General features: G+C 50.2%; 1 protein-coding gene across 1 annotated transcript; it reads left to right on the top strand.

Annotated features, from left to right (window-relative positions):
* The first annotated feature begins 787 nt into the window (after positions 1–787).
* On the top strand, positions 788–23,907 carry Cd5 (CD5 molecule). The gene is made up of 11 exons (XM_051146902.1): positions 788–839; positions 10,797–11,013; positions 14,634–14,998; positions 15,399–15,461; positions 16,113–16,454; positions 18,126–18,413; positions 19,579–19,704; positions 20,257–20,310; positions 21,332–21,451; positions 22,041–22,132; positions 23,152–23,907. The coding sequence occupies exons 1-10, from the start codon at positions 788–790 to the stop codon at positions 22,127–22,129; spliced, it is 1,716 nt and encodes a 571-aa protein (XP_051002859.1). The 3' UTR covers positions 22,130–22,132; positions 23,152–23,907.
* Positions 23,908–26,368: the final 2,461 nt, after the last annotated feature.

Raw genomic sequence — 26,368 nt, 5'->3', positions numbered from 1 at the left:
TGCTGTACTTGCTGGTAAAATGTCACTGATGGACACATAGGCATGGTAGTTCACACTTCTAATTCTACCATTTGTGAGGCGAAGACAGGAGGATTACCACAAATTATCGTGGGCTACCTAGCAAAACCCTGTTTTGGGTTTTTTGAGGGGAGGGTTGTTTGTTTGGTTGGTTTGCTTTTGCTTTTGCTTAACTCCCCACAGTTAACTCAGATTACAGACTTCCAGTCTGACCCACCACCAAGAGTCAGCAGGCCTTGCATTTTAGCTTTCCTCACTAATCCTGCAATAAGACCTGAAGTCGAGCACCCGCTTCCTACCTCTCACAGCCCCAGCCCCACTCAGAGGCCCCTAAGGAAAACTGTCTCAGGGCCTTGCGCTGTCTACCTTTTTCACCTCAGGTCAGTTCTCCTTAGAGCAGGACATCCTCTCTCTTGAGTCCCCAGCCTCTCTCTGCCAGATAGTCCCCACCTCACAAGGACACCCAGCTCTATCCAGGCGTAGGCATGGCCAGCAGGCACTACCCCAGCTCTGGGCACCTCATGCAGGAAGCTGACAGAGGCTCGGGTCTCCTCCATTCAAACTGGGGCAGGTGGTTTCACCAGGAGGAAGTTGACAGTTCAACTTCAAACACGGGTGGCAGTGACGCAGGCCCACACTGCCTGCTTCCCCTGTTCCACCCCTTGCTTATGCCTGCTGCCTTCCAGAGAGCAAGACACTGAGCCGGGCACCTTTACCAGCTAGCCGGCTGAGCTCACCAAGGCTGAGGCAGCAGAAGGCCGCATCATCCATGGACTCCCAACAAGTGCTGGTGGCTGCCACGTACCTGCTGGGAACACTGGGTGAGTCTCAGCCAGGTACTGCCAGGCACAGTCCCTGAGCACACTGGGGTGCAGGAAGGGATCTCAGTTCTTTCCAGGTCTGACTCCGGGGCCCGTGTGCAATATCAGCTGGGCTCTGGCCGAACATTGTCAAGCCCCATTCTGTCTTCCTCGGCCTTGGCCTCAAAGTCAGGACAATTGGTGCCCAGCTATGCAGCCACCCTCTGCAGTGTGGCACCCAGAAATGCCTGGCCTTTACTGGGTCACCTCCAAGGACGTAGAAACCTGATATTGAGGATGCGTTGGCTAGAGCCTTGCTGCAGATCTGAGACCTTGCCGGTGGGCCATCGGTGACATCAGGAAAAGGGCACTTCTTGATTAGCAAGCGTTAGGGGAGTTATACCTTATGGGAGTTATGCCTGGAGGCCCAAGTCCTGAGCTCCGAATTTGATCATGAGATCTTCTCCAACACAACACGTGGTCATGTTGGAGCAGGGGTATAAACGGATGGGCTCTGGCTCCTCAAGAGGTGTGATAGGGCAAGGGCTGCTGGATGCCAGGTGTGACAGAGAGGAAGAGATGGCTTCCTTCTTCACCGAGAAGGGTCTGAGGCCCCAGGTACCCACTCTGGACCTACAAAAGCTGGTGAGCGAACAAGTGTGGGAATGTGTGAGTTTGGGTGTGTGTGTGTGTGAGAGAGAGAGAGAGAGAGAGAGAGAGAGATGGGGGAGTCCATTTTAATGTGTGTATATGTGAACGTGCACTATATGTGTACTCCCCTGGACACTACATGGCTTCTTCATTCATGTTACCATGGCTTGGATGCCCTTGCACACACCCCTTGTACATATGACAGCAAGAAGTACTAAGTGCCTGCTTGATAAGCCTTGGCTCACATCCTGGACCCTACTAGGAGGATATTGCTGCGGCCCCTTTGGTCCTGAGAATCCCAGAAGCCAAGCCTTTATCCCGCTCCACCCACATACCAGCCCTCCCCTGCAGCCTCAGACACACACACACAGGAAGGCAAGACCCATCCAGGCTCCCCACTGGGCATGGAGTGGGTTCCTGACAAGACTGGCAGGTACCTTGGCCCCATGGAACCCAGAGATGGAGGCGAATCTTTACCCCCAGTAGGGGCATCATTTAGAGGCCCAGGAGCACATGGTCCCTGTGCTAGATCACATAGACCGGAAACAATTCCATGGTCCTGAGGCACAGCTCACACTTTTATTTTTATTTTTATTTTTATTTTTATTTTTATGGCCCTACAATTGAACCCAGGGCCATACACATGCTAGGCAAGCTATCACTGAGATACTTCCAGACAGTCTTCACTTTTTAAGAATGTTTTGTTTTTTCGAGACAGGATTTCTCTGTGTAATAGCCCTGGCTGTCCTGGACTCAATTTGTAACCAGGCTGACTTCAAACTCACAGAGATCCACCTGTCTCTACCTCTGGAGTGCTGGGATTAAAGGTGTAAGCCACCACACCTGGCTTTAAAAAATGCTTTTAGACATTTTGTGGGTGTGTGTGTGTGTGTGTGTGTACATGTGTGAACATGTATTTATGTGCTGTACAGGCATGTCATTCCGTCCAAAGACAATTTTCTTTTTATTTTTTCCAAAGACAATTTTCAAGAGTCAGTTTTCTCCTTCTGCCATGGGGGTCCCAGACATGGAATTTGGCTCATCTGTCTTGGCAGAGAACACCTTTACCTTCATTCACCCACATTTACCTGCCTTTACGCACTTAACCATCTTGCTGGCTCTCAGCTTTTAGAGGCAGGGTCTTCATACAATAACCAGCTGGCCTTGAATTCATCCCAAAACCCAAGAGTGCCTTGAACTTGCAATCTTCCTGCCTCAGCCTCCCCAGTAGCTGAAATTACAGGCCTGTGCCACCAGGCTTGACTTTCATGCAATCCTTTTTTTTTTTTTTTTTTTTTTTTTCTTCTTCTTCTTCTTTTGGTTTTTCAAGACAGGGTTTTTCTGTGTAGCCTTGGCTGTCCTGGACTCACTTTGTAGACCAGGCTAGCTTTAAACTCACAGTGATCCACCTGCCTCTGCCTCCCAAGTGCTGGGATTAAACGCATGTACCACCACGCCCGGTTTTCATGCAATCTTTTTAAAGCCATTTTTTCCCTATAAGCTTCTGAATAGTACAGAAAGTATGTGGGGCCATCACCCCATTTCACAGTGAGGGAAAACTGAGTCCGTGGTGGAACAGAAGGTAAGCAGCATGGAAAGCCTGGCCCAACACCTCTGCCACGATACAGCCCCACTGCATCTATAGGAGCGTTAGGTCCCCAGCCATGCTCACATGTCAGAGCGTGGCCGTAGGAGAGGCCTCCATCAACATAAATGTACACATCAAGGCACAGAGCTGGGGACACCCCAGAGTCTGAGGAATGAGGATGTGTACAACGTGGGCTGGGTTAGAGTGTCACCCAGGGGGTCCCACAGTCTCCTCTTACAATCTTTCGGACACTCAATCATTGAAGTGGGTTGGTGACATGGCTTAGAAACTGCACAGCCCGCCTGACCCCACTACGGTGACTCCAAAAACCAACTTGAGTTCTGCTTTGCTGCTTTTTCCTGGTGACCTTGGTCTGGTTTGGTAAGCCTCAGTGTCCTCCACTGGAGGAGAGGATAGTAGCAGTACCTTACGGGTGTTAATGGCAACTAAATGAATTGACTCACAGTAGGGTTAGCCTGTATGTAGTGGAGATAGATAATGCTCAGTAGCCATCAGCATCATCCAGAAGCCGGGCAAGGCGGGACAGTCAGGAGGGGTCTTACCAGGCGCTCACCGCACCACAGACCCCTCTCCCCAATTCTTCATGCATAGACTATTCACTCACTCATCCGCTCATTCATTCATCTACAAACTGTTTTCAGCATCTCCTAGATGCTCCACTCTTTTTTTGTTTTGTTTTGGTTTTGGTTTGGTTTTGTTTGAGACAGGATTTCTCTGTGTAGCCTTTGCTTTCTTGGGCTCGCTTTGTAGACCAGGCTGGCCTCGAACTCACAGCGATCCACCTGCCTCGGCCTCCCAAGTGCTGGGATTAAAGGTGTGTGCCACCATGTCCGGCGATACTCCACTCTTCACAGCAGCAGGAGCAGTGGGAGCCAAGCTAGACATCCCAGCCCGTGGGCCTGCCCAGCTCACAGAGGAGACCTGACAGAGGAAGTATGGAAGCCAAGCACCTGGGTCCTCATGTGTCTGGAAGCCTAAGCACATGGCTGTGCAGGACCTTTTGAAGGAGATGACATTTCCCCTGTCACCCTGAGCCCCAAGTGATAGGAAGAACCAGCTAGTCCAAGAAAGGAGAAAAGAGTTGCCTGAGTAGAGGTGGCCACAGGGGAAAGGCTGTGGGGGAAAGATGGGCCTGTGGGGGAAAGATGGGCCTGAGAGGGGCTGGGTATGTGCTAGCTAAGAGCAGGCTTTGAGCTGCTGCCCCACAACTCACAGCTGAGGTTACTTTGGCTCTAAGCACAAAGCATCGGAACCCTGACTGACCCACACACAGCTCCTGGAAGCCAGGGCCTGGTACTAGCTCTGTGGTCACTCAGCATGGCTCCCTACAGTGACCAGGACAAGAATCCAGCTAGAGCTGGCAGAGCATCAATTCTCTGCATGTTTACGTGCGTGCATGTATGTGTGTGCAGTTAGTGTGTGGGGCAGGACGGGAGGATCTAACTTAGTTTCCTTTTCGTTACCCAGAGTGACAACAACTTCTTTGGTCCTTGGTCTCCTCATCTATAAAAGGGGCTGGGCTGAGCTGGGCATGATAGACTGAGACAGGAAAATCAGAAGTTCCTGGCTTATACAGTGAGTAACTTGTCTCAAAAAAAAAAAAAAAAAAAAAAATCCAACCAAACAAAACAGAGCATCAGAAGCCTGCAGCTGTGCTTCCAAGGATAACAGTGGTAGTTCCTGTGGATTCATCCAGACAACCTACTGTGTGCTGGGGATGCACAGAGAACAGAGAATAAAAGACAAGCTCTCTGCCCTGGTGGTTCTGACCCAGTAGGTCAGGGTGTGTACGGAGATAGACAAGAGACTAAGATTGTCTGTGAATGCTAGAAGGTTATTTATGGGTTGGCAATAGATTAGGGAGGGCTGAGTGGGAACTGGGGGGCTGAGTGGGAACTGGGGGGCTGAGTGGGAACTGGGGCTCTGAGTGAGAACTGGGGGGCAGTGCATGCTGTGCCCACACAGGATAGATCTTAAACAAAGAGAAAATGTTCACACTTAGATGAGAGAAGTGAGCAAGCCTGCCCCTGCCTGGGCCTGGGGGATCCAGCAGGGGAACCCTTAGCTCAGCAGGTCTGAAGGAGAGAGGGAGCCCATAGAGTGTCCTTGAGGACTAAAACTCCCACACAGCACAGAAGGCTTTCTTCTGGCCTCTCCAGGACTATGAGTCCTCATCCAGATCTCTAGCCAGATGTGCTCTGGAATCCAGGTGTTTCCCAAATGTTGAGGGTTCATTTTAAAGAGCTGTTTGCTTCTTGCAATCCTGAGGTCTGGGGGCATCACTGGGTCACAGAACAGAACACACTCCCACTTCTGCAGGGACACCTGGGCCACGGGGGACCCAGAGGAAGCCCATGTCAGATGGTGGGTGTGAAGTTACTCATCTCCAGCCACGTCTGTGACCGTGGACAAGCCATCATTCCCTCTGAACTTTGGTTTTCCCACCTGAATGCGGATGCAAACACAGCCCATTTACATAGGGCCGTGATGGGGAGAGCAGGCTGCAGTGCCGAGCTTTGAAATATGTGAAGAAGGGCTGCACACCTGTAATCAAAGTGATTTGGAGGTGACCACAGGGTAAAGGCATGGAGGAAAGATGAGAGATGAAGGCAAGAGGATCAAGGACTTTCAGGGCCATCTGAGACATAGTAAGCTGTAGGCTAACCTGGGCTACATAAGACCCCATCACCAAAAAATTAAAAAAAAAAAAAAAAAAAAAAAGGAGAATGAGGCTGTCAGCAGGGCAAGGGAAGTACAAGTAAATAGCAAGAAACTGAAGCAGCCGGGCGTGGTGGCGCACGCCTTTAATCCCAGCACTCGGGAGGCAGAGGCAGGCGGATCGCTGTGAATTCAAGACCAGCCTGGTCTACAAAGACAGTCCAGGGCAGCCAAGACTACACAGAGAAACCCTGTCGCGAAAAACTTAAAAAAAAAAAATGGCAAGAAACCGGTATAAATTCTGTTGGGTATGCCAGAACTCCAAGCAGAGAAAGGAAGAGAGATTGTTGCCTTAATCTGAACCCACTGCCGCTCATGCATGTTCTATCTCCCAGATTGCTCCTGTTGGGGTGGAGAAGGGCGCAGATAGTGTTTGCACATTGGTCATAGCAAAAGGCACTAGCCATAACCAAAGGTTTCAGTGAGACCCCAAGTCCTGGCTCTCTCTGACCTCTGTTTCCAGAAAGCTTTGACAGTTTCAAGTCAGGGACATCTCCACTGATACGTGTTTTGTTTTTGTTTTTTGGGGGGGGTTCCCCAGAAAAAAATGAAATTTTAGCGGTGCACCGTGGCACATACCTTTAATCCCAGCACTCAGGAGGCAGAGACAGGCAGATCTCAGAGTACAAGGCCAGCCTGTTCTATAGGGTGAATTCTAGGACAGCCAGGGTTACACAGCCTGTCTTTTTGTTGTTGTTGTTGTTTTGTTTTGTTTTTGTTTTTTGATACAGGGTTTCTCTGTGTAGCCTTGGCTGTCTTGGACTCACTTTGTAGACCAGGCTGGCATCAAACTCACAGAGATTTGCCTGCCTCTGCCGCCCAAGTGCTGGGATTAAAGGTATGCACCAACACGTCCGGTTTATACAGCCTGTCTTTAACAAACCCTGTCTCTAACAAAAAAAAAAAAAAAAAAAAAAGGAGAAAATAAAGAGGGAGAGAGAGAGAAAAAAAAAAATTGGGGTTTCTGGAACCTTCCAAGTCAGCCAATGCAGAGATGCAGAGATGATGTCGGAAGAAAACCTAGGGTCCTCTCTAAAGCTGGCAGCCTCCTATGTAAACTGATGGCTGCAGTCTGGGGAGCTCTATGAACTTTCAGGGGAGCATTACTTATGGAGCAAAGAGCCTACCTGATTTCTAAGTTGCATGAAAGTGACTAGAAAGGAGTCTTTCTCTGTGGAGCAAGATGGTAGCATCTGCTTCATTTGAAGTGTTAGATGAAACATGGGTCTTTATGAGAGAAGCTCACCAGCATAGGGCCTACCACCATAGCCACTGTAGTTATTGCCCAGGTGCCAGGCCCTGCCTCTGAGCCCAGATGCTAAACCAGCCTTGCCAGCGTGTCCAGGCTGCAAATGTCAGGACGGACCACTGAGCAGGTCAGAGGTGAAGGTCTGAGAGCCTGGCTTTGCCGCCAGCTGCTCTGAGTCAGGTTCTGTCCTACAGAGCACCTACCCCTGTGAACAGTGGCAGCCTGGCTACCAGTAAAGGGATTCATGGCAGACGGCCGTCACCACTCTCAGCCATACCAAAATCCATAAAATACTGAAAATTCCTGGCAAAACAGGGCTGGTGCAAGATGGCGACTTGAAGTCACAGGAGGATATTTATAATCTGGATGCATCCCTTTCAGTGTGGCAATGTGTGTGTTTCACTGAAGACAGCATCATGTGCCTAAAGCCAGACATGGCTCAGAAGATGCAGTTGGGGTGGGAAGGGGGGGGAGGTGCAGAGTGGGGAGTGGGGAAGCAGGGCTCCTTGGCTCTGGCAAATCAAAAGATAAAATGAATAGACTGCTGGTGATGAGGACACAGGCCTCAGCCAGGCTCCCTGCTTTTCAAAACCATCCTAACTTTTACTAGGATTTATTTTAAAAACAAAATAAAAAGAAGCCTTGAAAGTTGACCCCCCCCCAAAAAAAAAAAGAAAGAAAAGAAAAATGTTATGAACTGCTTGGAGCTGATAAAACTTGCTGGGGTGCGGTGCAGGGGGATCACAGCAAGTGTCATGGGCAGGAGAAAGGGAAAACCTCAGAGCAGTGCTCCGGAACTCCTCTGGCCCTTCCTAAGCCCTGTCAGGTTAGGCACGCACAAAATGATTGGATTTCTGTCAGTGTGGAGGAGACAAGAAGCTGGGCTAGACACAGTGGCTTCTTTCGCTAAGATCTTTGTCTGGGCTTGCTCAGTCCAAGCTCTGCACTGGGAGTCTGGAGGGTGTTGGGCAGGCAAGCAAAAGGCCTTGGAGTTCCCAGGAGCTTGGAGGGGAGCTATGGGTGACAGAAGAGGAAATGGTGTGATGGTTCTATGCCTCACAACTCTGCAGCCTCCAGGGTCTCCAAGCAGAGTCCTGGGTTTGGGTGGGCTGCAGAAGTTTCTGAAAGGACTCGGCAGGGGTGAAGTGTGGCTCCAGAGGAGGTAAATGAGATGCCGAGCAAAGCATGCAGGGCTCAGGGTGTGGAGGGTGTTCATGGGTACTTGTAAAGAAGCAGCAAAATGAAGGAAAATGGTCAGTGGACAAAGAAAGCCTGAGAGTGCCCCTGGACAGGCAAAGCAGCAGCATGCCACGAGTCTTGCTCTGCCAGACACTAGGACTCATCAGAAACACAGGCTGGAGGTTATGCGCGTTTAGGCTAAGAGGAAGGTGCAAGATCACGAAACTGAATTTCATCACCTTACAGAAGAACACACAGTCTAAATGAGTTGTCAGCATCATACGGTAGGTTCAGTGCTACATCTACTTATGGTATATTTGTTTTATCTCAGCTGCTTGAAACACACAGGAGTTGATGTGGCATAGAACACAGTGGACAGCGTGGCCCAGTGGGAAGAGCCTCCGTGCCACTAGTTGTACAGGCAAGATACTCACTCGCCTCTCTTGGTTTCCTCTATCAAACAGGGACCAAAGTAATAATATCTATCAAATGGCATAGTGAGGAAAATGCTGATGACAGTGGTGGTGGTGGTGATGATGATGATGGTGATGATGATGATGATGATGGCAGAGATGAGGGTGGCAGTAATGGCAGGGGTGGGCAAGTGACAGTGGTGGCAACAGTTATCCGAGTGATGAGATAGCAATGACAATGGTGACGATGGTGGAAATGGTGACAGGAAGAATAATGGTGATAAAGATGATGGTGGTGATGATGATGACTGTGATACTGAGGACGGCGATGGTGGTAGTAATAACGATGGCGATGGGTAATGGTGGTGGTGGTGGTGAAGGTGGTGACAGTGATGATGGTGGAGATGACCATAGTGAAGATAATGGCAATAGTGATACTGGTGATGCTGACAGAGATGGAGGTGTAGTAGTGAGAATAACGGTGACAACGTCGTTGGTGATGATAGTGGTAGTTACAGTGGCGGTGGTAGTAGTGATGGTGATGGGGTGAGAGAAGGAAGTACGGCTCATCTCAGGACCAGACAGGATGGGCCACACCCTGGAATGCATAGCCACCCCTCTCCCAACAGATCACCTTCCTTTTAAACTTTATCATTATTGGGGTGGGAGAGGGAGAGGGCAGCTCTCGGGAATCAGTTCTCTCCTTCCACCTGATGGAGCAGCATCTCTCATTTGTGCTGCTGTGTGGTGAACTCCAGACAGGCCGCGACTCGAGCTTCTGTGCAGCTCTGCTCCTGCTGCCCTTGCCTTGGGCGTGCTGGGGTTACAGACCAGTGCCACTACATCTGACATTTTAATGTGGGCCGTGGGACAGAATTCAAGTCATCCAGCTTGCATGGCAAAAACACTTAAGCTACTTTCCTTTTTAGAATGGCAGTTTGTGTCCATTGTTTCAGTCTTTCTTAAGGAAATTCACAGAACAGGGCCAATGCTGTTCTGTGTGGTGTCCACGCATGGGGCCTAGGATTGTCAAACCCAGCCCCTTCTTCCTTCCTTCCTTCCTTCCTTCCTTCCTTCATTCATTCATTCATTCCATCTTTCTTTCTTTCCTTCTTTCTGTCTTTCTTTTTGAACTAACCATGTAAGCACAGGATCACCTTGACTCCCAATTCTTTTGCCTCCACCTTCCCCGAGCTAGGCTTATGGAGTGCACCAACCCATCCAATGTATGAGGTGTTGAGGATAGAATTTAGGGCCTTGTGCGCGCTAAGCAAGAGTCTACCAACTGGGCTACATTCCTAGCCCCTCGCATTGCTATTTTTTCTTTTATTATTGTGTGCTTACATGTGCATGCACACACACCATAGCACACGTGTGTGGGATCGGAGAACAACTCCTTACACCACATGGGTCCTAGGGATTGAGCTCTGGTCATTAGGTTTGGCAGCAAACGCTTTTCCCTGATAACCTGTCTCACCAGCCCCCACCTTACTTTTGGCAATAATACTTCTCACTGGCCCAGAGCTCACCCAGTAGGCCAAGCTGGCTGGCCAGGGTCGGCCTGTCTCTAGCTCCCCAGAACTAGGGTCAGGGTTACAAGTACATGCACAAAGTCTGCTTTTTACACACGGCCTCTGGGATTGGGAGTGAATGAAAGTCCTCATGCTTGCAAGACAAATGTTTTATGACTGAGCCATCACCTCAGCGGCACTGTTCCTCTGGGCAGCTCACACCCTCTCATGCCAGCATGGGGCAGTACCTTTGTACCCTTCCATTTCCCTTGTAAGAAGAGGAACGCTTGCCTTGCTATACAGGGACACACAGAATGAGGGATCCCTGTGGGCGATGAAGCTCGTGTGTACCCTGACTGTGATGGAGGTCACCCATGTGGTGTGTGTTAACATTCACAGAATTGTGCACTAAAGAAAAATCAATTCTGCTTGTGTATCCATTGAGAAAGTAAATTTTAAAAAGTGGGAGAATCAATGGCTGCAGCCCGCTAAATTGATTCCATAACCAAATGGGGTCTAGGCTACTGCATGGAATCTCCTTGACAGTGGGGTGGTGGGGACAGTCAGTCAGGGCCACTGCTGCCCCTTGGAGCAGAGGGAAAGAGAGCATGGGGAGTCAATTCTGACCTGCTTCTCTCTCTTCCACAGTCACTCTCTGCTGTGGACAGTCCCTTCGGGATGACCCAGGTAAGAAAGAACGCGAGAAGGGAAGTGGGGTGCAGAGAGAACAGGACAGAAGCTTCGTGGGCTATGTGAGGACCTGCCTGTTAAGAAGGTCCTCCATCAATGTGAACCCCACCTCTTGCAAACACAAAGACATCAGCCATGCCAGTACGTGTACAGGTGGCACCTTCATGGCGGTAAAGTACCACACGAACACTAGCTAGCATGCCCCCCCACACACTTCATTCTGTGGGCAGGAAACATACCCGCCCATAAATGCACCTCACAAAGTCTTGTTTCCTCTCCGGTCCTCCATCACTCACAGACACTTGCAGATAGGCTGTGAGAAAGGTTGCATCAAATTGCAAAGAGCAGAGTGTCTACACCTCCATCTTAGAAGCCACCGTTTCTGAAAGGGTGGGGCCACACGGCATCTCCTACTGACAGTGTACGCTGGCTTAGTGAAAGCTCTGAGAAGTCCTCTGTGCAGAAGTGTGTTGATTTCATTCTCCATGCGAGGGGAACTCAGGGCCTTGCACATGCTCTACCGCTGAGCTACACTCCCAACTCTAAACATCTTTTAAGGTGACAGTCTCCATGTTCATTGTAACTACAGTCCCATCTCCCCGTTAACCTGTGCAGAATTTTTCTGGAGAGAGTGGAGGGTCCTGTAGAGCTGCCATGTAGCTTCAGGGGGCTTCACAGGCCCTGGGCTCTCGCATGATGTCCCAGCTTCAGGTTCTAGTCAGCCCCTTGCCCACCTACAGAAGGGGAGAACGCATCTCCCTCTGGAGGACTTTATGAGGTGCTTGCCAAGCCAGGGGCCCATGAAGTATCTGCAGTGGTTTAAATCTGGGACCTGCCCTCTGCACCCAGCTAGCCATAGCCCTGCTGTCTGTGCTCCACACATCCTCAGGGGCAGGAAGGGAAAGGCAGCCTGGCCTGGCCGGTAGCTCTAAACCAAGGCAGCGCCAGACAACGTCTTTTCATTTTTAAATGTGTGCCTTGAATGAGTAATACATTTGCTCAGCTCAGAGCTTCCTAGGACAAGGCCTGCTGCTGGCTTTATTCGTGTCTCTTCTCCTCCTCTGTTCTTCCTGCCTCTCCTCTTACCAACAGCCCAGGTAATGACTGTGTTTACTCCTGTTTTACATAGCCTCCCAGAATCTCTTTGTATACACACACACACACACACACACACACAGAGAGAGAGAGAGAGAGAGAGAGAGAGAGAGACAGAGAGAGAGAGAGAGACACAGACAGACAGAGACAGACAGACAGACACAGAGAGAGACAGAGAACACACTATCTGTGGCTTCAACCAAGTGAAGATCAAAAACGAAGACAGGATCTGAGGAGATGGCTCAGTGTGTAAAATGCTTGCCTGGAAAACACTGAGGTCTTGAGTGTGGTTCCAGAACTAAAAAAAAAAAAAAAAAAAAAATCCAGCCATTGTGGCATGCCCTTGTAACCACTGCACTGTGGAGACAGAGACAGGCAGGCCCGTGAGACTCACTGATCAGCTTAGCCTACTAAGCTCCAAGCCCTTGGAAACAACTGTCTCAAAAAATGTGGACAGTGCCTGAGGAACAACGCAAACATATGCCACATACACACAATGTAGGCAGGCCTATCTCGTTCTGGACTCATATAGATGTTTTTCTTGTCGGTGTTTCCTAAACCTACAGAATCACAACCATTTACACGGTTTTGCATTGTGTTAGAATTCTAAATAATCTAGAGATGACAGGATAAAAGGATGTGTGGAGGTCGGATGCAGACACTCTGCCACCTGGCTTGTTGTTACAGTGTTGACGATGGAACTCAGGGCCTTAAGGATGTTAAACATGGGCTGGACCGATGGCTCAGCCATTAAAGGCTCACAACCAAAAATGTAAGAGTGTGCTAACCACACACTCTAGTCTGAGCTACATACCCATCCCCATCCCATTTTGAGGGTGGCGAATGGCTTGTTTGCTTGTGAGTTAGTTAGTTAGTTAGTTAGTTAGTTAGTTAGTTAGTTAGTTAGTTAGTTGGTTAGTTGGTTGGTTGGTTGGTTGGTTGGTTGCTTAGTTAGTTAGTTAGTTAGTTAGTTAGTTAGTTAGTTAGTTAGTTGGTTGGTTGGTTGCTTAGTTAGTTAGTTAGTTAGTTAGTTAGTTAGTTAGTTAGTTAGTTAGTTAGTTAGTAAGTTGGTTTGTTGGAGAGCTGTGTGGTCCAGATTAACCTCAAACTCACCAAGAATGACTCTGAATTCATGACCCTTCATCTTTCATCTCCTACATGCTAGGATGAGGCATGTGCCACTTTGCCTGGTGCTAGGCCATTTTGTGTGAGGGTTCTGGTAACCGTGGGGCCCTCCAGAGCACTTTCCATGGGCCATGAGGGACACCTCTACATATTATCTATTCATCTCCCCATTGTGAAGCTTTTAAAAAGTCACAAAAGCACAAGCCTGCCTATAGCCTAGGAATTTCACTGTAAGGTGTTGACTCAAGAGAAATGGAAATGCAAGCCCAAATGCACATGTAAATTTATAAGCAGTTTGATACATGGCCAGCAAACCCCTAAACAACCCACATGATACATAGAAAAGAAATGGTGAAAATACATACAATGAAACATTATTCTGCAAAGAGAGTCCAGGAAAGCCAAAGCTGTTACACAGAGAAACCCTGTTTTGAAAACCCAAAAAATAAAAAACAAAAACATTATTATTCTGAAGTTTTTTTTTAAAAAGGCACAAACTACTGATCTATACAGGAACACACATAAACCTCAGATATATGTAGAGAGCAAGAGGCCACAGCAAAAGATGCTCTTTGATTCAGTTTAATCATGTGACGCTGTAGGAGAGTGAGAACTAATCTTTCATGGCAGAAAGCAGGCCAGTCCATGCCTGAGGCTGGAGCCAGGGACATAAGCAGCTGCTGAGCAGGAAGTGTCCAGATGATGGGCAGGCTCTGTGTCTAGATCACAGAGCAGCTGTGTGCTGTAGGTGTTCGTCTACTCCCACAAGACAGAACCCTTAAAATGAGTGTATTTTGCTGCCTGAAAATTGTGCCTCCATAAAATTGAGTTTTGATGTTTTGTTTTGTTGAGACAGCGTCTTCTATACCCCAGGTTGTCCTGAAATATATAGCTGAGGATGACCTTAAACTCCTATTTCTCCTTCCTCCATTGCCAAGGCCTGGGACTGCTGACATATACCACCGCACCCACCTAATACAATTGATTTTAAATGCTAAAACAAAAAGATCTTGCAAGAAAGAGATGGGGAGAGGGCTCAGTCCAATAAAGTGCCTGAGCATGAGTATCTGAGTTCAATCCTCAGACCCACAGTAAAAAAATTTAAAAAAAAAATACACTAAAAAAAAGGGCTACACAGAGAAACAGAAACTAAAAAAGCAGAGCACGAGGACACACTTGTAATCCTACACTAGGTAGGAAGAGACAGGCAGACCCCCGCAGCTTGCTGGCTAACCCAGCAGGCCTAGCTGAATTGGAAGTCCACATCCTTGTGAGAGAGACTATGTCTCACAAGAGAAGATGGACTGCTAGCTCCTGAGGGATGACACTTAGTAACACCTCTGACCCCTGATACACATATGCACACATGCATGTACACATCTGCATGCACAAACACAGACACCAGATAGATATCAGGCTGTACCTCAGGCCTACTGAAACAGAACTTCTAAGATTGTGAGGTGTTTGATAGACAGAAGGTGCTGGAAACATCATGTCCACAGCCCCAAGATTTCCTCTAGCTCAAAACCTGGGCCACAGTACAGTACCAACATAATTCCTGCCTGATGTTCTAAGACGCCTCTATAGCATCCTAAAAGGGAGAAACTCAGAAGGACCTCTTTTGACCCCCCCAGATCTCCAGGTGACACTAACTGGCTCCAACTCCAAGTGTCAGGGTCAAGTGGAGGTCCAGCTAGAAAACCTGAGTCGAACCGTGTGCAGTTCCAGTTGGAGGTGGAACCAGGACCACTGGAGAGAGCCGCACCAGGCTTCTGTAGCATGCCGGAAGCTGGGATGTGGAGTTCCCTTGGTCCTCGGCAATTTCCCTTTATGGAGCAGACCCAGGAACCAGATCCTCTGCCACGGACGCCTGTGGTCTTTCTCCAACTGCAGCACAAGTCCACCAGCAGGGTGCCCTCCCCTGAGCCTGATCTGCCAAGGTGGGTGATGCTGTGTGGCACTCAGGGCTGAGGCCTGGGATGGTAAGTGGGTGGAAAGGGGGGCTTCCCAGTTACAGTGCCAGGATCACAAACAGGTGAGAGGACTGCCTGGCTAGGGTAAGCCAAAGGACGCTGCATCCACCTGGCAAGATTGCAAAGCAGGACCTGGCTCTGCCAAATGCCAACTTAGTTGTCCTTTGAGCCTCCATTTTCCTGTCTGTGATGTGTGAGACTGCCACCTCTCAGGGAGCTGAGAGGCAGCATTGGGTATGAGGGTCCAGTCAGCTTATTGATGAGTGGCGCTAAGGACAAGAACCCCATGTTTCACATTGCAGCCGCCCTAGCTCCCCTCCTTCTTCCCTCCACTCCCCACTTCCCTCCTTTGTCTGTTTCTTTGCAGAGCCCCAAAGGATGACGCCTCCACCCACAACCACCCCACCCACCACCATACCAGAGCCCACAGGTAAGAGGGTTCTCGGGCCTCACAGTGGGAAGGAGAAAAAAAGGACTGGTACACATAGTAAAGACCCAAGGACGAAGGCCGGGTGGTGGTGGCACATGCCTTTAATCCCAGCACTTGGGAGGCAGAGGCAGGCAGATCATTGTGAGGTCAAGGCCAGCCTAGTCTACAAAGTGAATCCAGGACAGCTAAGGCTACACAGAGAAACCCTGTCTCGAAGAAAAAAAAAAAAAAAAACAAGGACCAGGTATGACATAGCCATTGCACTCTTGAGCTCTGAGGAGGGGCTGTTATCTGTATCTGTACAAGATTAGGCTGGCCAACACTCTTTGATAAAGGGAGGAGAGATTCCTGAGACCTCATCCCTCCCTGAGGGAGTATAGGCAGCTGATGGTTGGTGGGGTGGGGGTGGGGGAGCAGAGAGACATTTTGTTCAGTACTGTAGGCACTGGTAAGGTGCCCACGTTCCTGTAAATATCCCTAATTCAATTCACTGAATCACCAAAGCAAGCAAAACCCAAGAGGAGGTCTAGTTACATCTAAATTTTAGTGGAAAAGGTTCAGGTGTGTCCTATGCAATGTTTGGGACCCTCAGCCCCAAGCATTCATGTGTTGGGACTCACTGACAAGGCATTCTTTCTCCCCCCCACCCAGCTCCTCCCAGATTGCAGCTGGTGCCAAGACACAAGGGCCTGAGGTGCACAGGTGTGGTGGAATTCTACAATGGCAGCCGGGGTGGCACCGTTCTCTACAAGGACAAGGACAAGCCTTTGGTCCTGGGGAACTTAATTTGTAGCGCTCTGCAGTGCGGAGCTTTCTTAACACATCTGTCGGAGCCAGAGGCGGCGGGAACAGCAGCTCCTGGAGAGCTGAGGGACCCCACGCTCTTGCCAATTCGATGGATGGCCCAGAATGGGAGCTGTGCCTCGCTGCAGACGTGCTTCCAGAAAACGACAGCCCAGGAGGGTGGTCAGGCACTCACAGTCATTTGTTCCGGTAAGCTAGAAAGTGACCACATTCCATCCCGCCATCTGCTGCCTTGGCGTGAGGACATGGGGTCCCCTAATCACATGATCAAGCTTTATGAGAGGGCCGATAAGGCCTCTAAAAGACAGGACAAGTTAGATGAGGTGGTGTCTCAGGCATCTACAAAGCAACTCTTGCCTGGCCCAAAGGATCGACCATCTGGAGAAGTAGAATCAGCCAGCAAAAGGAAACTGAGGCTTGGACAAAGGCCTGGGGGCAATTGGAGGGGTTGCCTTTGCCAATGGAAAGTTTCCGAATCTTCAGTAAGGAGGCTGGAGGGATGGTAAGGTGTGGGAGGTCCCTAAGGCTTGGCTCAAAGCACAGCTAGAGGGGCAGCCCCAAAAAGGATTCTCTGCCTGCATCCTGAGCTACGAGACACTGGCAGTGCCGGTGTAGCTGAAGTGAGGAGAGAAAGAAAGCGAAACGTGTGGGACTCTGGGGCCAAACCAGAATCAGCGCAGACTGGAAGAAGCCAGAGTCCAATGACAGACAGAATAGCCACCAAGCCTGGAAGGAGTGGGGCCATGTCACTGGAAGTGCCCAGATGCATTCTGGGTTCTGTTCCCAACATGTCACTTGGTGTTGGGCATCCTTTGGTTTTCATACCCACGTTGGTAGGCAGGAACTATTATTACCCTCTTCTTCCATGGGGGAAGCCAGGGCTCAAATAACCTCAGTTTCCTCCCAGTACCACAGAGCACTAGCTGAGATCTGCCCTCAAGCAGTACCAATCCAGAGCCTGTTTTCTCTAAGCCTGGACTGCTCAAGGTGTGGTCCTGGATAGGCAGCATCAGTGTCACCTGGAGACAGCTCACCCCTCTCCACACCCATAACGAGAGCAGGTTGCAGCAGGTCCTCAGGATTCCTACACAAGCATAAGATGCATGGTTCTGAACTATAACGTCTACAAGCAGGGGAGCCTACTCCATTGGAGACCTGATATAAATTGGTCTTCCAGGCAGAAGCAGCCCCAAGGTTCTCTGGGCCAGATGAGAGGCTCATGGCTGGCTCCAGTCCTACCTACCCCTCAGCTATAAACCCTCAAGCTCTCATGCAGGCTACAACCTGAAAAGCCATGCCCAGGGCCTTGCTTTGAAGTTTCTTCTAAGTGGAAGATTCACTAGGGCTTTGAAGGTGGATGTTGCCATGGAAACTAGCCAAAGCTGGTGAGCTCACTATTGACTCTAAACCAAGCATAGCAGCTTCTGGCACAGATTCCCAAGCCCCACCCTGATTAACAGACATGAATTCCTCTTAGGTACCTGGTCTCGTTGCCAAAAGCCTAATCCATGGGGGTTAGGGGCCTGGGCAGCAGAACTCCTAGGTCACACCCGTGAAGTACACCAGCTCTTTCCATGCCCAGGCCTCAGTTTTTTTCCTTCTAAAAAGCCCTCCCTCTTCCTAAGGAACAACAAGAGAGTAAGAAGGCGCAGCCACCCTGCCAGCTCCTTTGCCAATGCTGTCTTGAAATGGCCACCAACAGCCACCCAGAGGCCCCAAGGACCAGAGATTGGTCAGCGGAAGTGCTAGAAAGGCTGTTAGGCGGGACTGTTGAAAAGGACAGCACCTATGCTGGAGTGCTCATCCCTGCCAAGGCCCCCCAGGTCAGGACTGCAGCCTTATCATCACTTCCCTCTGCAGATTTCCAGCCCAAGGTTCAGAGTCGCCTGGTGGGTGGCAGCAGCGTGTGTGAGGGCATCGCTGAAGTGCGCCAGGGATCACGGTGGGCCTCCCTGTGTGACAGTTCTGCAGTCAAGGGTCGGGCACGGTGGGAAGAGCTGTGTCAGGAGCAGCAGTGTGGTGACCTCATCTCCTTCCACGTGCTGGATGCTGACATGACCTCCCCCGGGCTCCACTGTACCCAGAAGAAGCTGTCTCAGTGTTACCAACTTCAGAAAAAAACCTCCTGCAAGAAGGTGTTCGTCACATGTGAGTTGACTGCAGCCCTCGGTGGGTAGAGGGCAGTTAGACGTTTCCTCTGGGACCTAGTCAGTGAGCATATGGCTAAAGAACAGTTCTGAAGGGTAGGCAACGCTCCCAGAAAGGGGACAGTGAATGGGGTTCTGGGAGGAAGAATCAGATCGCGATGATGAGCAGAACAGGCAAGGCCCAAGAGAATCACTGACAGGCTGCTGGCAGATGCCAGAGCTCTCCCTCCCTGCTGTCTCCTGTTCTCCCAGGATGCAAGCTAGAAAATCAGGAGTGGGTGAAACATGATATATATTTGTTACTATATTGCTATAGTAATTAAATAATGGGTAGAAGAGAGATCGGTACATGGATGGATGACATAAATGGGGAGTGGATGGAGAGATGGATGGATAAGGATGGGTGAGTAGATAGATGATTGTATAAGTAGATAGATAGATAAATAGATAGATAGATAGATAGGTAGATAGATAGATAGATAGATAGATAGATAGATAGATAGATAGATAGACAGATGACTATACAAGAAGATGAATTGATAGACAGACAGGGAGGCAGATAACTGTACAATCAGATAAATTGACAGACAGACAGATGACTGTATAATAAGATGAATTGATAGACAGACAGATGACTGTACAATAAGATGAACTGACAGACAGACAGATGACTGTACAATAAGATGAATTGATGGGTCAGTGGATGGGTGGATAGATGGATAGACAGATGATAGATACAAAGCAGATAGATGGGTGGGTGGATAGATGACTGAGGGATGGATGGATGGATGGGGAGATGGATGGATGACAGATAGCAGATTGAATAAACATAAGGCTGGCTGGCTCTTGCTGTGTGGTCACGTATGGTCATATTCCTGATGGTGGGTAATGGGAAGCTGATTAGTCTAAGTAGTGAAGACAGAAAGCTAACAGCTGATAACAAGAGTGGCAAATGGTAGCTGGATGCTCGCTGAAGGAGATGAACGGCAGACAAATGGATAGCAAAGATTCCTAGATATGGCCAGGGAGCCAGGCAGATAGGCAGCTCCCCTCTGAACACACTGGTGGATTGGTAGGAGGTGACAAGGTACCAGGGAAATCTGGATGGTCGCTGCCCTCTGAGTCGTCCACAGGGCTGGGACTGATTTAAGACTCCCCTTGTCCAGGTCAAGATCCAAACCCAGCGGGCCTGGCCGCAGGCACTGTGGCGAGCATCATCCTGACCCTTGTACTCCTGGTGGTGCTGCTGGTCATGTGTGGGCCTCTGGTCTATAAGAAGCTGGTGAAGAAATGTAGGTGCCGAACCCCATGCCTTCCTCCCTTCCTACCTAGCTCCCTCTGCTGCCCCCTAAAGTATTAGAAAGTCAGGACACGTTGTACCATCTGATTCACCCTTGTCTGGGACTTGGCAAAAGCCAACTGCAGTCGATAAAGGCCATGGCCACATGACATCAGTACAGCTTCTGATGTCACAAGATGGGGGCCCAAGACCAGCTCCATAGCTACCAATGACGCTGACTGTGCTGCTGCCTCCATCTGAGCCTCGGTTTCCCCATTTATTGAATGGTCAGCCACACACTTTACTAATGAGGAGGCTTGCCTGCCTGGCCTTGCACACCTTAGAGAAATTACCCAGAGGCAAGGAAGATGAGAGAGAACTGAGGCAGCAGTGTTGGGTCCCTCCTGCCCTCTGGGGGTTATCCATTATGGTTCTAAACAAAGCCTGTGGTCATTTTTATGGGTACCCCATCAGTCCTGCCTTCGGGGCATCTGTGCCTCCCCTCCCCCACCTCCCCCCCATTTCACCACTATCTGGCTTCATGAGCTTCCTGTCTGTTTCCCAGTCCGTCAGAAGCAGCAGCGTCAGTGGATTGGTCCCACGGGAGTGAACCAGAACAGTAAGTGTCCCCAGAGTCGGGTGTCCCTCAGCCCCAGAACTCAGGCCACTGAGGCACAGTCAAGGTCTCCGCTGATCACAGTGAACCAGCAGCTGCTACAGGCCTCTGATCACCACCACATTTCACCAAGGTGTGACTGCGGCCAACACATGTCCCCACACCAGAGAAGGCTGAGGCTGCTTCTAAGGGCAAGTGGTTCTGTGCACTTGGCCTCTTGAGCCTCAGACACTATGGTATCTCTGTTGTCTCTTGCCTTGTGGTTGACTTAAGCAGAGGTCCCCACAGCGCTCACCACCACCACCACCACCACCACCACCACCACCACCCCTCGCCCGCTCACTCCATCAGGGCGACCTTTCCCAACCTGATGACTGACAGACGCTCACGGAGAGAATTCCTTCCATGGTCAAACAGAGCTAAGCAAAGCTATGCACAGTTCTTCAGTTCAGGACTTATGGGAACCTCTCGTGTGGCTCCTCTTCAAGGCGGGAAGGCATGACAGAGGACTGGCCAAGCTAGTTTTCACACAGAACAACTTCCGAGGGCCAGTTTTAGAATACAGCAATCCTGCCAGCCCTAGCCGTCCCCTAGCCTTCATTCTCTCTCCCGCTAGTCACATACAGAGCTACGTTAATGGACGGAAGCACGTACTCTGTTTCTCTCCCCTTTCCATGTCCAGGCCCAAATATTTCTAGCAGGTTCTCTGTTTTGCTTGGTTGTAAATAATATAAAGGCCCTCCGTTCCCGGTGGGTAGGGTGTACATCTCCCTAGCACCTGTGTTCCAGTTTCCTGCTTGGTGGCTGACAGAGCAGCTGGAGGTCTCACCTGGCCTATCGGACTGCTCTACCAAGTCTAAGGCTGACCCCAATACCATGAATCTCCCCAGAGAGAAAGGAAGGGGAAATGTACCACCCCTCTCCTATGACCTAACGGAAACAGGAAGCTAAGCGACGGGGATCTTGCTAGGGAAGAACAGCACATTGATTCTAACAACGCCACTGGCTTCCTGTGTCTGCTTAGTGTCTTTCCATCGCAGCCACACAGCGACTGTGCGGTCCCAAGTGGAGAACCCAACAGCCTCTCAGGTGGACAATGAATACAGCCAGCCTCCTAGGAACTCCCACCTGTCTGCTTATCCAGGTGAGCAGCAGGGGACTGCTGGGTAGGAGCCCCCCCCCCCCCCCTTGCCCCTACCCAATGCTGAATGCTGACCTTGAAGTTTTCTGCTTTTCCAAAGAAGGAAAGGGAGGCTTCAGGGGGGTGAAGGATGAAACTGCCTGCTTGACAGCTGGTCCCAGCAGGGCGGTGCCAGGAACACAGCCTGCATAGGCCTCTGCTGTCCCTGGGAGACCTTGAAACACTCATCTAGAGAGAAGAATGCACTTGGATGGATGCCATTAACCCCAGCCTTGCTGTGACCTAATGGGCCTGTTTGCCTGCAGGCCTTGAGTGGCCAGATGATAAATGAGCCCCTCAGATCTCTCCCAGCCAGGACAGAGCCATTAGTGGTCCACGGGAGCCTCCAATACTTGGCTCCTCACAGGCACTCACAATTAAGCCCCAGGGGGCCTGGAGTTTAGCATCATTAGCGAACACTTGCCCAGTCTGATCAAAACTGATACAGGGCTGTCACCAACTCAGAAAGCCTCTGTGATCCTGCAACCCACTCAGCTCCTGGGGCCTTGTGTAGCCTCTGGGGCCTCTGTAATAGGCAATCTTTTTGCTCTAGCTCTGGAAGGGGCCCTACATCGCTCTTCCACCCACCCTGACAATTCCTCTGACAGTGACTATGACCTGCAAGTAGCTCAGAGGCTGTAAAAGGTAAGCCCACCCCTGCCTGGTGCATGGCACTCGGGACCTACACCCAGCCCAGGGGCCTAGCATCTCCACTACCCATAAGGAACAGAGGCGCCTAGCATCTTCTTCATGTAAAGGGGGAGAGTGGACCAGGTCTGTCATGCTAGCACTTAGGAACAGAGTCACAAGTTTAAGTTGAACCTACTCTACATAGCTAGTTCCAGGCCAGCCAGAGATGCATAGCAAGGCCCTGCCTCAAACACACACACACACACACACACACACACACACACACACACACCCCAAAATTGTGATGATGATGCCACCTGGGCAAATTGCATAAGAATCATTAATCTTAAAACCATCCTGTAAAGTTCCATCATGAAAAGCCACCAAAAGGATCCTAAGAGAGCTGGGGAAACAGCTGTCAGTAAAGCAATAGCTTACAAGCAGACGGGTCTGAGTTCAATACCCTAAACCCATTAAAAGCAAGCAAACAAACAAACCCACCTGGGCATCATGGCATGCACTTTATAATTCCAGCCATGATGGGATGGAAACAGAGACAGACCATGTAAGTTTGCTAGTTTGACCTATGTGGCAAAGTTCCAGGCCAATGGCAGACCCTGTCTCCAACAGAAAGAAAAAGAAGATTCAGAATGATACCTAAGGCTGTCTGTCCTTGACTTCCACACGCATATGTTCTGCCATAGCACACACAGAGAGAGAAACAGACAGACAGACAGAGACACAGAGACAGAGAGACAGAGACAGAGACACAGAGAGACCCCTGAGGGTTCATGGGAAATCACACCTGCAAGTGCACACATGTGTACTCCCATAACAAGCACATGCACACACACACAGACCCCTGAGGGCTCATGAGAACCCTTCAGACGCACTATGCCTCCAGCAAGAACTCCCTAGCACCAACAGCAGCTTCCCCAAACCAAGCCCAAAGCAAGGACCCATCTTCCACCTCTCTGGTTCCCCTTCATAGTGCCAGTGTCTATGCTCTGACACACATCCTTTTCACCTCACAGAACTTGGGACCAACAACAAAAGGCCAAGCACGTCCCCTCTGTCCTGAGGAAACATTTACCACTTGGAGTGCTGTTCATTTCCACCTTAGCCAGAACTTGGACAGAGGCCAAGGCCCTTTGGAAAAGAGCCTGGGTCCTGCAGTGGCAGGCCAACTCCCATACCCCCTAGAGCCATGACATCCTGGATGCTTCCTCCAAGAGCCAACACTCAACAGACAGACCCTGCAAGCAACCAATCCTTGCAAGCAGAGACTCCAGTATCCAGAGGGGTCTGCATCCTTTGGGGAGCAGTGACTAGTGAGATTGGCTTTTTCCTTGGACTCTGACGCCATAAAAGAGTGAAGCAGTGCACATCTGAGTGGGAGCATATTTCTCAAGTGTGTTTTTTAATATATTCTTTGTAAATAATGTTTTTTCTACTTCCCAAGAACTTGAGTACTCAGCCTATTGTGTCCAGGGCCCCACCTACTGGACACTTCCAATGAGACCACAGTCACAGGCTGCACATCCAAGCCAGGGAGAGGCTCATTTTCCCTGCCTTCCAGTTTCCACATCCCACATCTGAAGAGACATTCCTCTACAGAGCACAAGCCCCACTGGCTGACAAGGGCACTGGTACCCTGTCCCACCGGGGCCCAGCATAAAGGGACACCCAGCCAATCCTCTCCTCACAAGTTAGAAATCCCCAGCTCGGGGATGCAGAGGTGGCTCAGAGGTTAAGAGCACTGTCTGCTCTTCCAGAGGTCCTGAGTTCAATTCCCAGAAACCGTATGGTGGCTCACAACCATCTAGAATGAGATCTAATGCCCTCTTCTGGTGTGTAGGTGTACACTGTATACATAATAAATAATTTTAAAAAAAGAAAAGAAAAAGCCGGGCGTGGTGGCGTACACCTTTAATCCCAGCACTCGGGAGGCAAAGGCAGGCGGATCGCTGTGAGTTCAAGGCCAGCCTGGTCTACAAAGTGAGTCCAGGATGGCCAAGGCTGCACAGAGAAACCCTGTCTTGAAAAAAAAAAAAAAGAAAAGAAAAGAAAAGAAACCCCCAGCTCAGATGTTTTCAGCTAACCTTTAAACTGAGGAGTCAGAATGGGGCTGGGTATGTTCCTAGGGTCTAAATAATCCTCTTCACCTAAAATAGTCTCCTCTAACACTCAGATATCCCTAAGGGATAGACATCTACCTAGGAAAACACACACACACACACACACACACACACACACACACACACACACACACACACACACACAGTCTAACCCAGGGATCGGTTTGCCTTGGCCATGAGGCCTGTCACACTGTTTTCAGTGATCCATCCACAGAAGCCAACTCTGGGGGAGCAACCAGGAGTCACCAGAAGATGGGGGTGTGTGAGAGGAGGACAACCAGAGAATCACCAATGTTCTAGAAAGGTCTGCTCAATACTCTGCCCTTCCTACAACACCCTCTGCCCACCTAGGCCTTGTTGCTTTGCATTTCTACTTATGTGTGTGTGGAGTGTCTTTGTGTGGGAGTGGCCACGGTCAGAGCCCCTGAAGCTGGAGTGTCACCTGACTCAGGTGCTGGTCATCTACAAGAGCAGCATTCACTCCGAATCAGAGCCATCTCTCCGGCCCTAGGCCTCAGTTCTAACAGCCCAGGTCACATATCTGCCACCAGTCACATGAGGAACCCAGAAGCAGGGTCGACCCCTTGCTTGCTCATCCCTAGTGGGGTGACGGGGGTGGGGACCCATGAAAGGGGGCTAAGAGGTTGAGAGAAAAAGAAGCAAGATCCAAGGTAGCCATTGCTTCCTGTAGGGGTCTTTCTTGCTAAAGCTCCTTAGTTTGCCTACAAGTGCCTTCAACACCTCCACAGCCTATTTAACAGGAAAATACACACACCAAAAGGTTTAGTGGAAAGGGGATCTTCAGAGAACTGTGGAGCTGAAGAGATAGTTCAGTCGGCAAAATGCTTGTTGTACAATCATGAGGGCCTGAGCTCAGACCCCTGGCACTCACATAAAAAGCTAGGCACAGCAGCAAGCACCTGAAACTCCAGAACTGGGGAGGTAGACCCCTGGAGCTCCCTGGCCAGCTGACCTACCTCAAGCAGTGAGCTCGGGTTCAGTGAGAGACTCTACCTCTCACTGAATATAAAGTGGAGAAGGGCTGAGGGAGACTGACATGATGCTCTGGTCTCCATATAGGGACGCACATAAAACTCTCAAGCTATGTGGACCTGGAAGATGTGTCCCGACAAGACCAGCCTGGTGACACAGCCCAGGAGAAACAACCTCATTCCTCACAGCTCTTGTCAAGTTCTAGGCTCACCCCGTAGGCCCCCCAGGCCAGCACTTCTCCTCCACTGGGAAGTTCATGACACAGACTTCTCTCAGCCACCAAGGGTGCCCTCTTGTGACCTAGGCTGCCTTGAGGTCTCCATTCTACACCACTGGTCAACCTTCGAAGGCACCTGTGTACAGCTAACTGCAGTGCAGCCTCCTCACGGAAGTCAAAGAAACTGAAAGCCCTACAGGAAGCTCCCCTAGATGACTAGGCAGCAATGTAGCCAGAAGGAAGGGAAGAGAGGCAGGGCACCTGGGGCAGTGACCTGACCATGTGGCTCTCCAGTCATCTCTAAGAAAAGCTGGCGCTGTGCCCACCCCCCCCCCAATCACTCCATCCCCAGCCACCACTCTGGTACTACCCAAGGCAGGTGACTTAACTGCTGCAGTAAGGTCTGCAACTTATTCCCAAAGAGCTGTGGTCATCATCTGGTTCTGCCATGTCGGGTGCCCAGCCCTGGACTCCTGCCAGGCAACTCCAGGATAGCTGGGAGTGAAGGTGGTGACTCTCGGCTGTCCTGGGGACTTCTAAAGTACCACAGAGGCAAGGTGCAGGAACCCTCCAGCCCTGGGACTATGTGGGTCAAAACCCAAGTCCTATCTCCACATGCAGCCTAGTCACTGTGCCACTTCCAAGGTCTCCCTCCTATTTAAACCTGGGGCTAGGGTGGCTGTGGAGAGGACACCAGGAGATGCATGCCACAATCCTGGTGACTCTTAGCACCTCTGGGCATCTTCCACAGGTAACTTACTCCTATCACTTTGCCAGGAAGAAATGGCTGAGATCTGACTAGAAGAACTGCCAGGAACCTTTATTCCCACATCCTCGTAGGCTTTGGGTAACAATGCTGCAACAGTGCCTGGAGGTATGCAGTCAGTCCAGTCTACAGCAAGC

This window comes from Acomys russatus, chromosome 5, assembly GCF_903995435.1.
Source record: "Acomys russatus chromosome 5, mAcoRus1.1, whole genome shotgun sequence".
NCBI lineage: Eukaryota > Metazoa > Chordata > Mammalia > Rodentia > Muridae > Acomys > Acomys russatus.
This window is presented reverse-complemented; position numbering and strand designations above follow the sequence as displayed.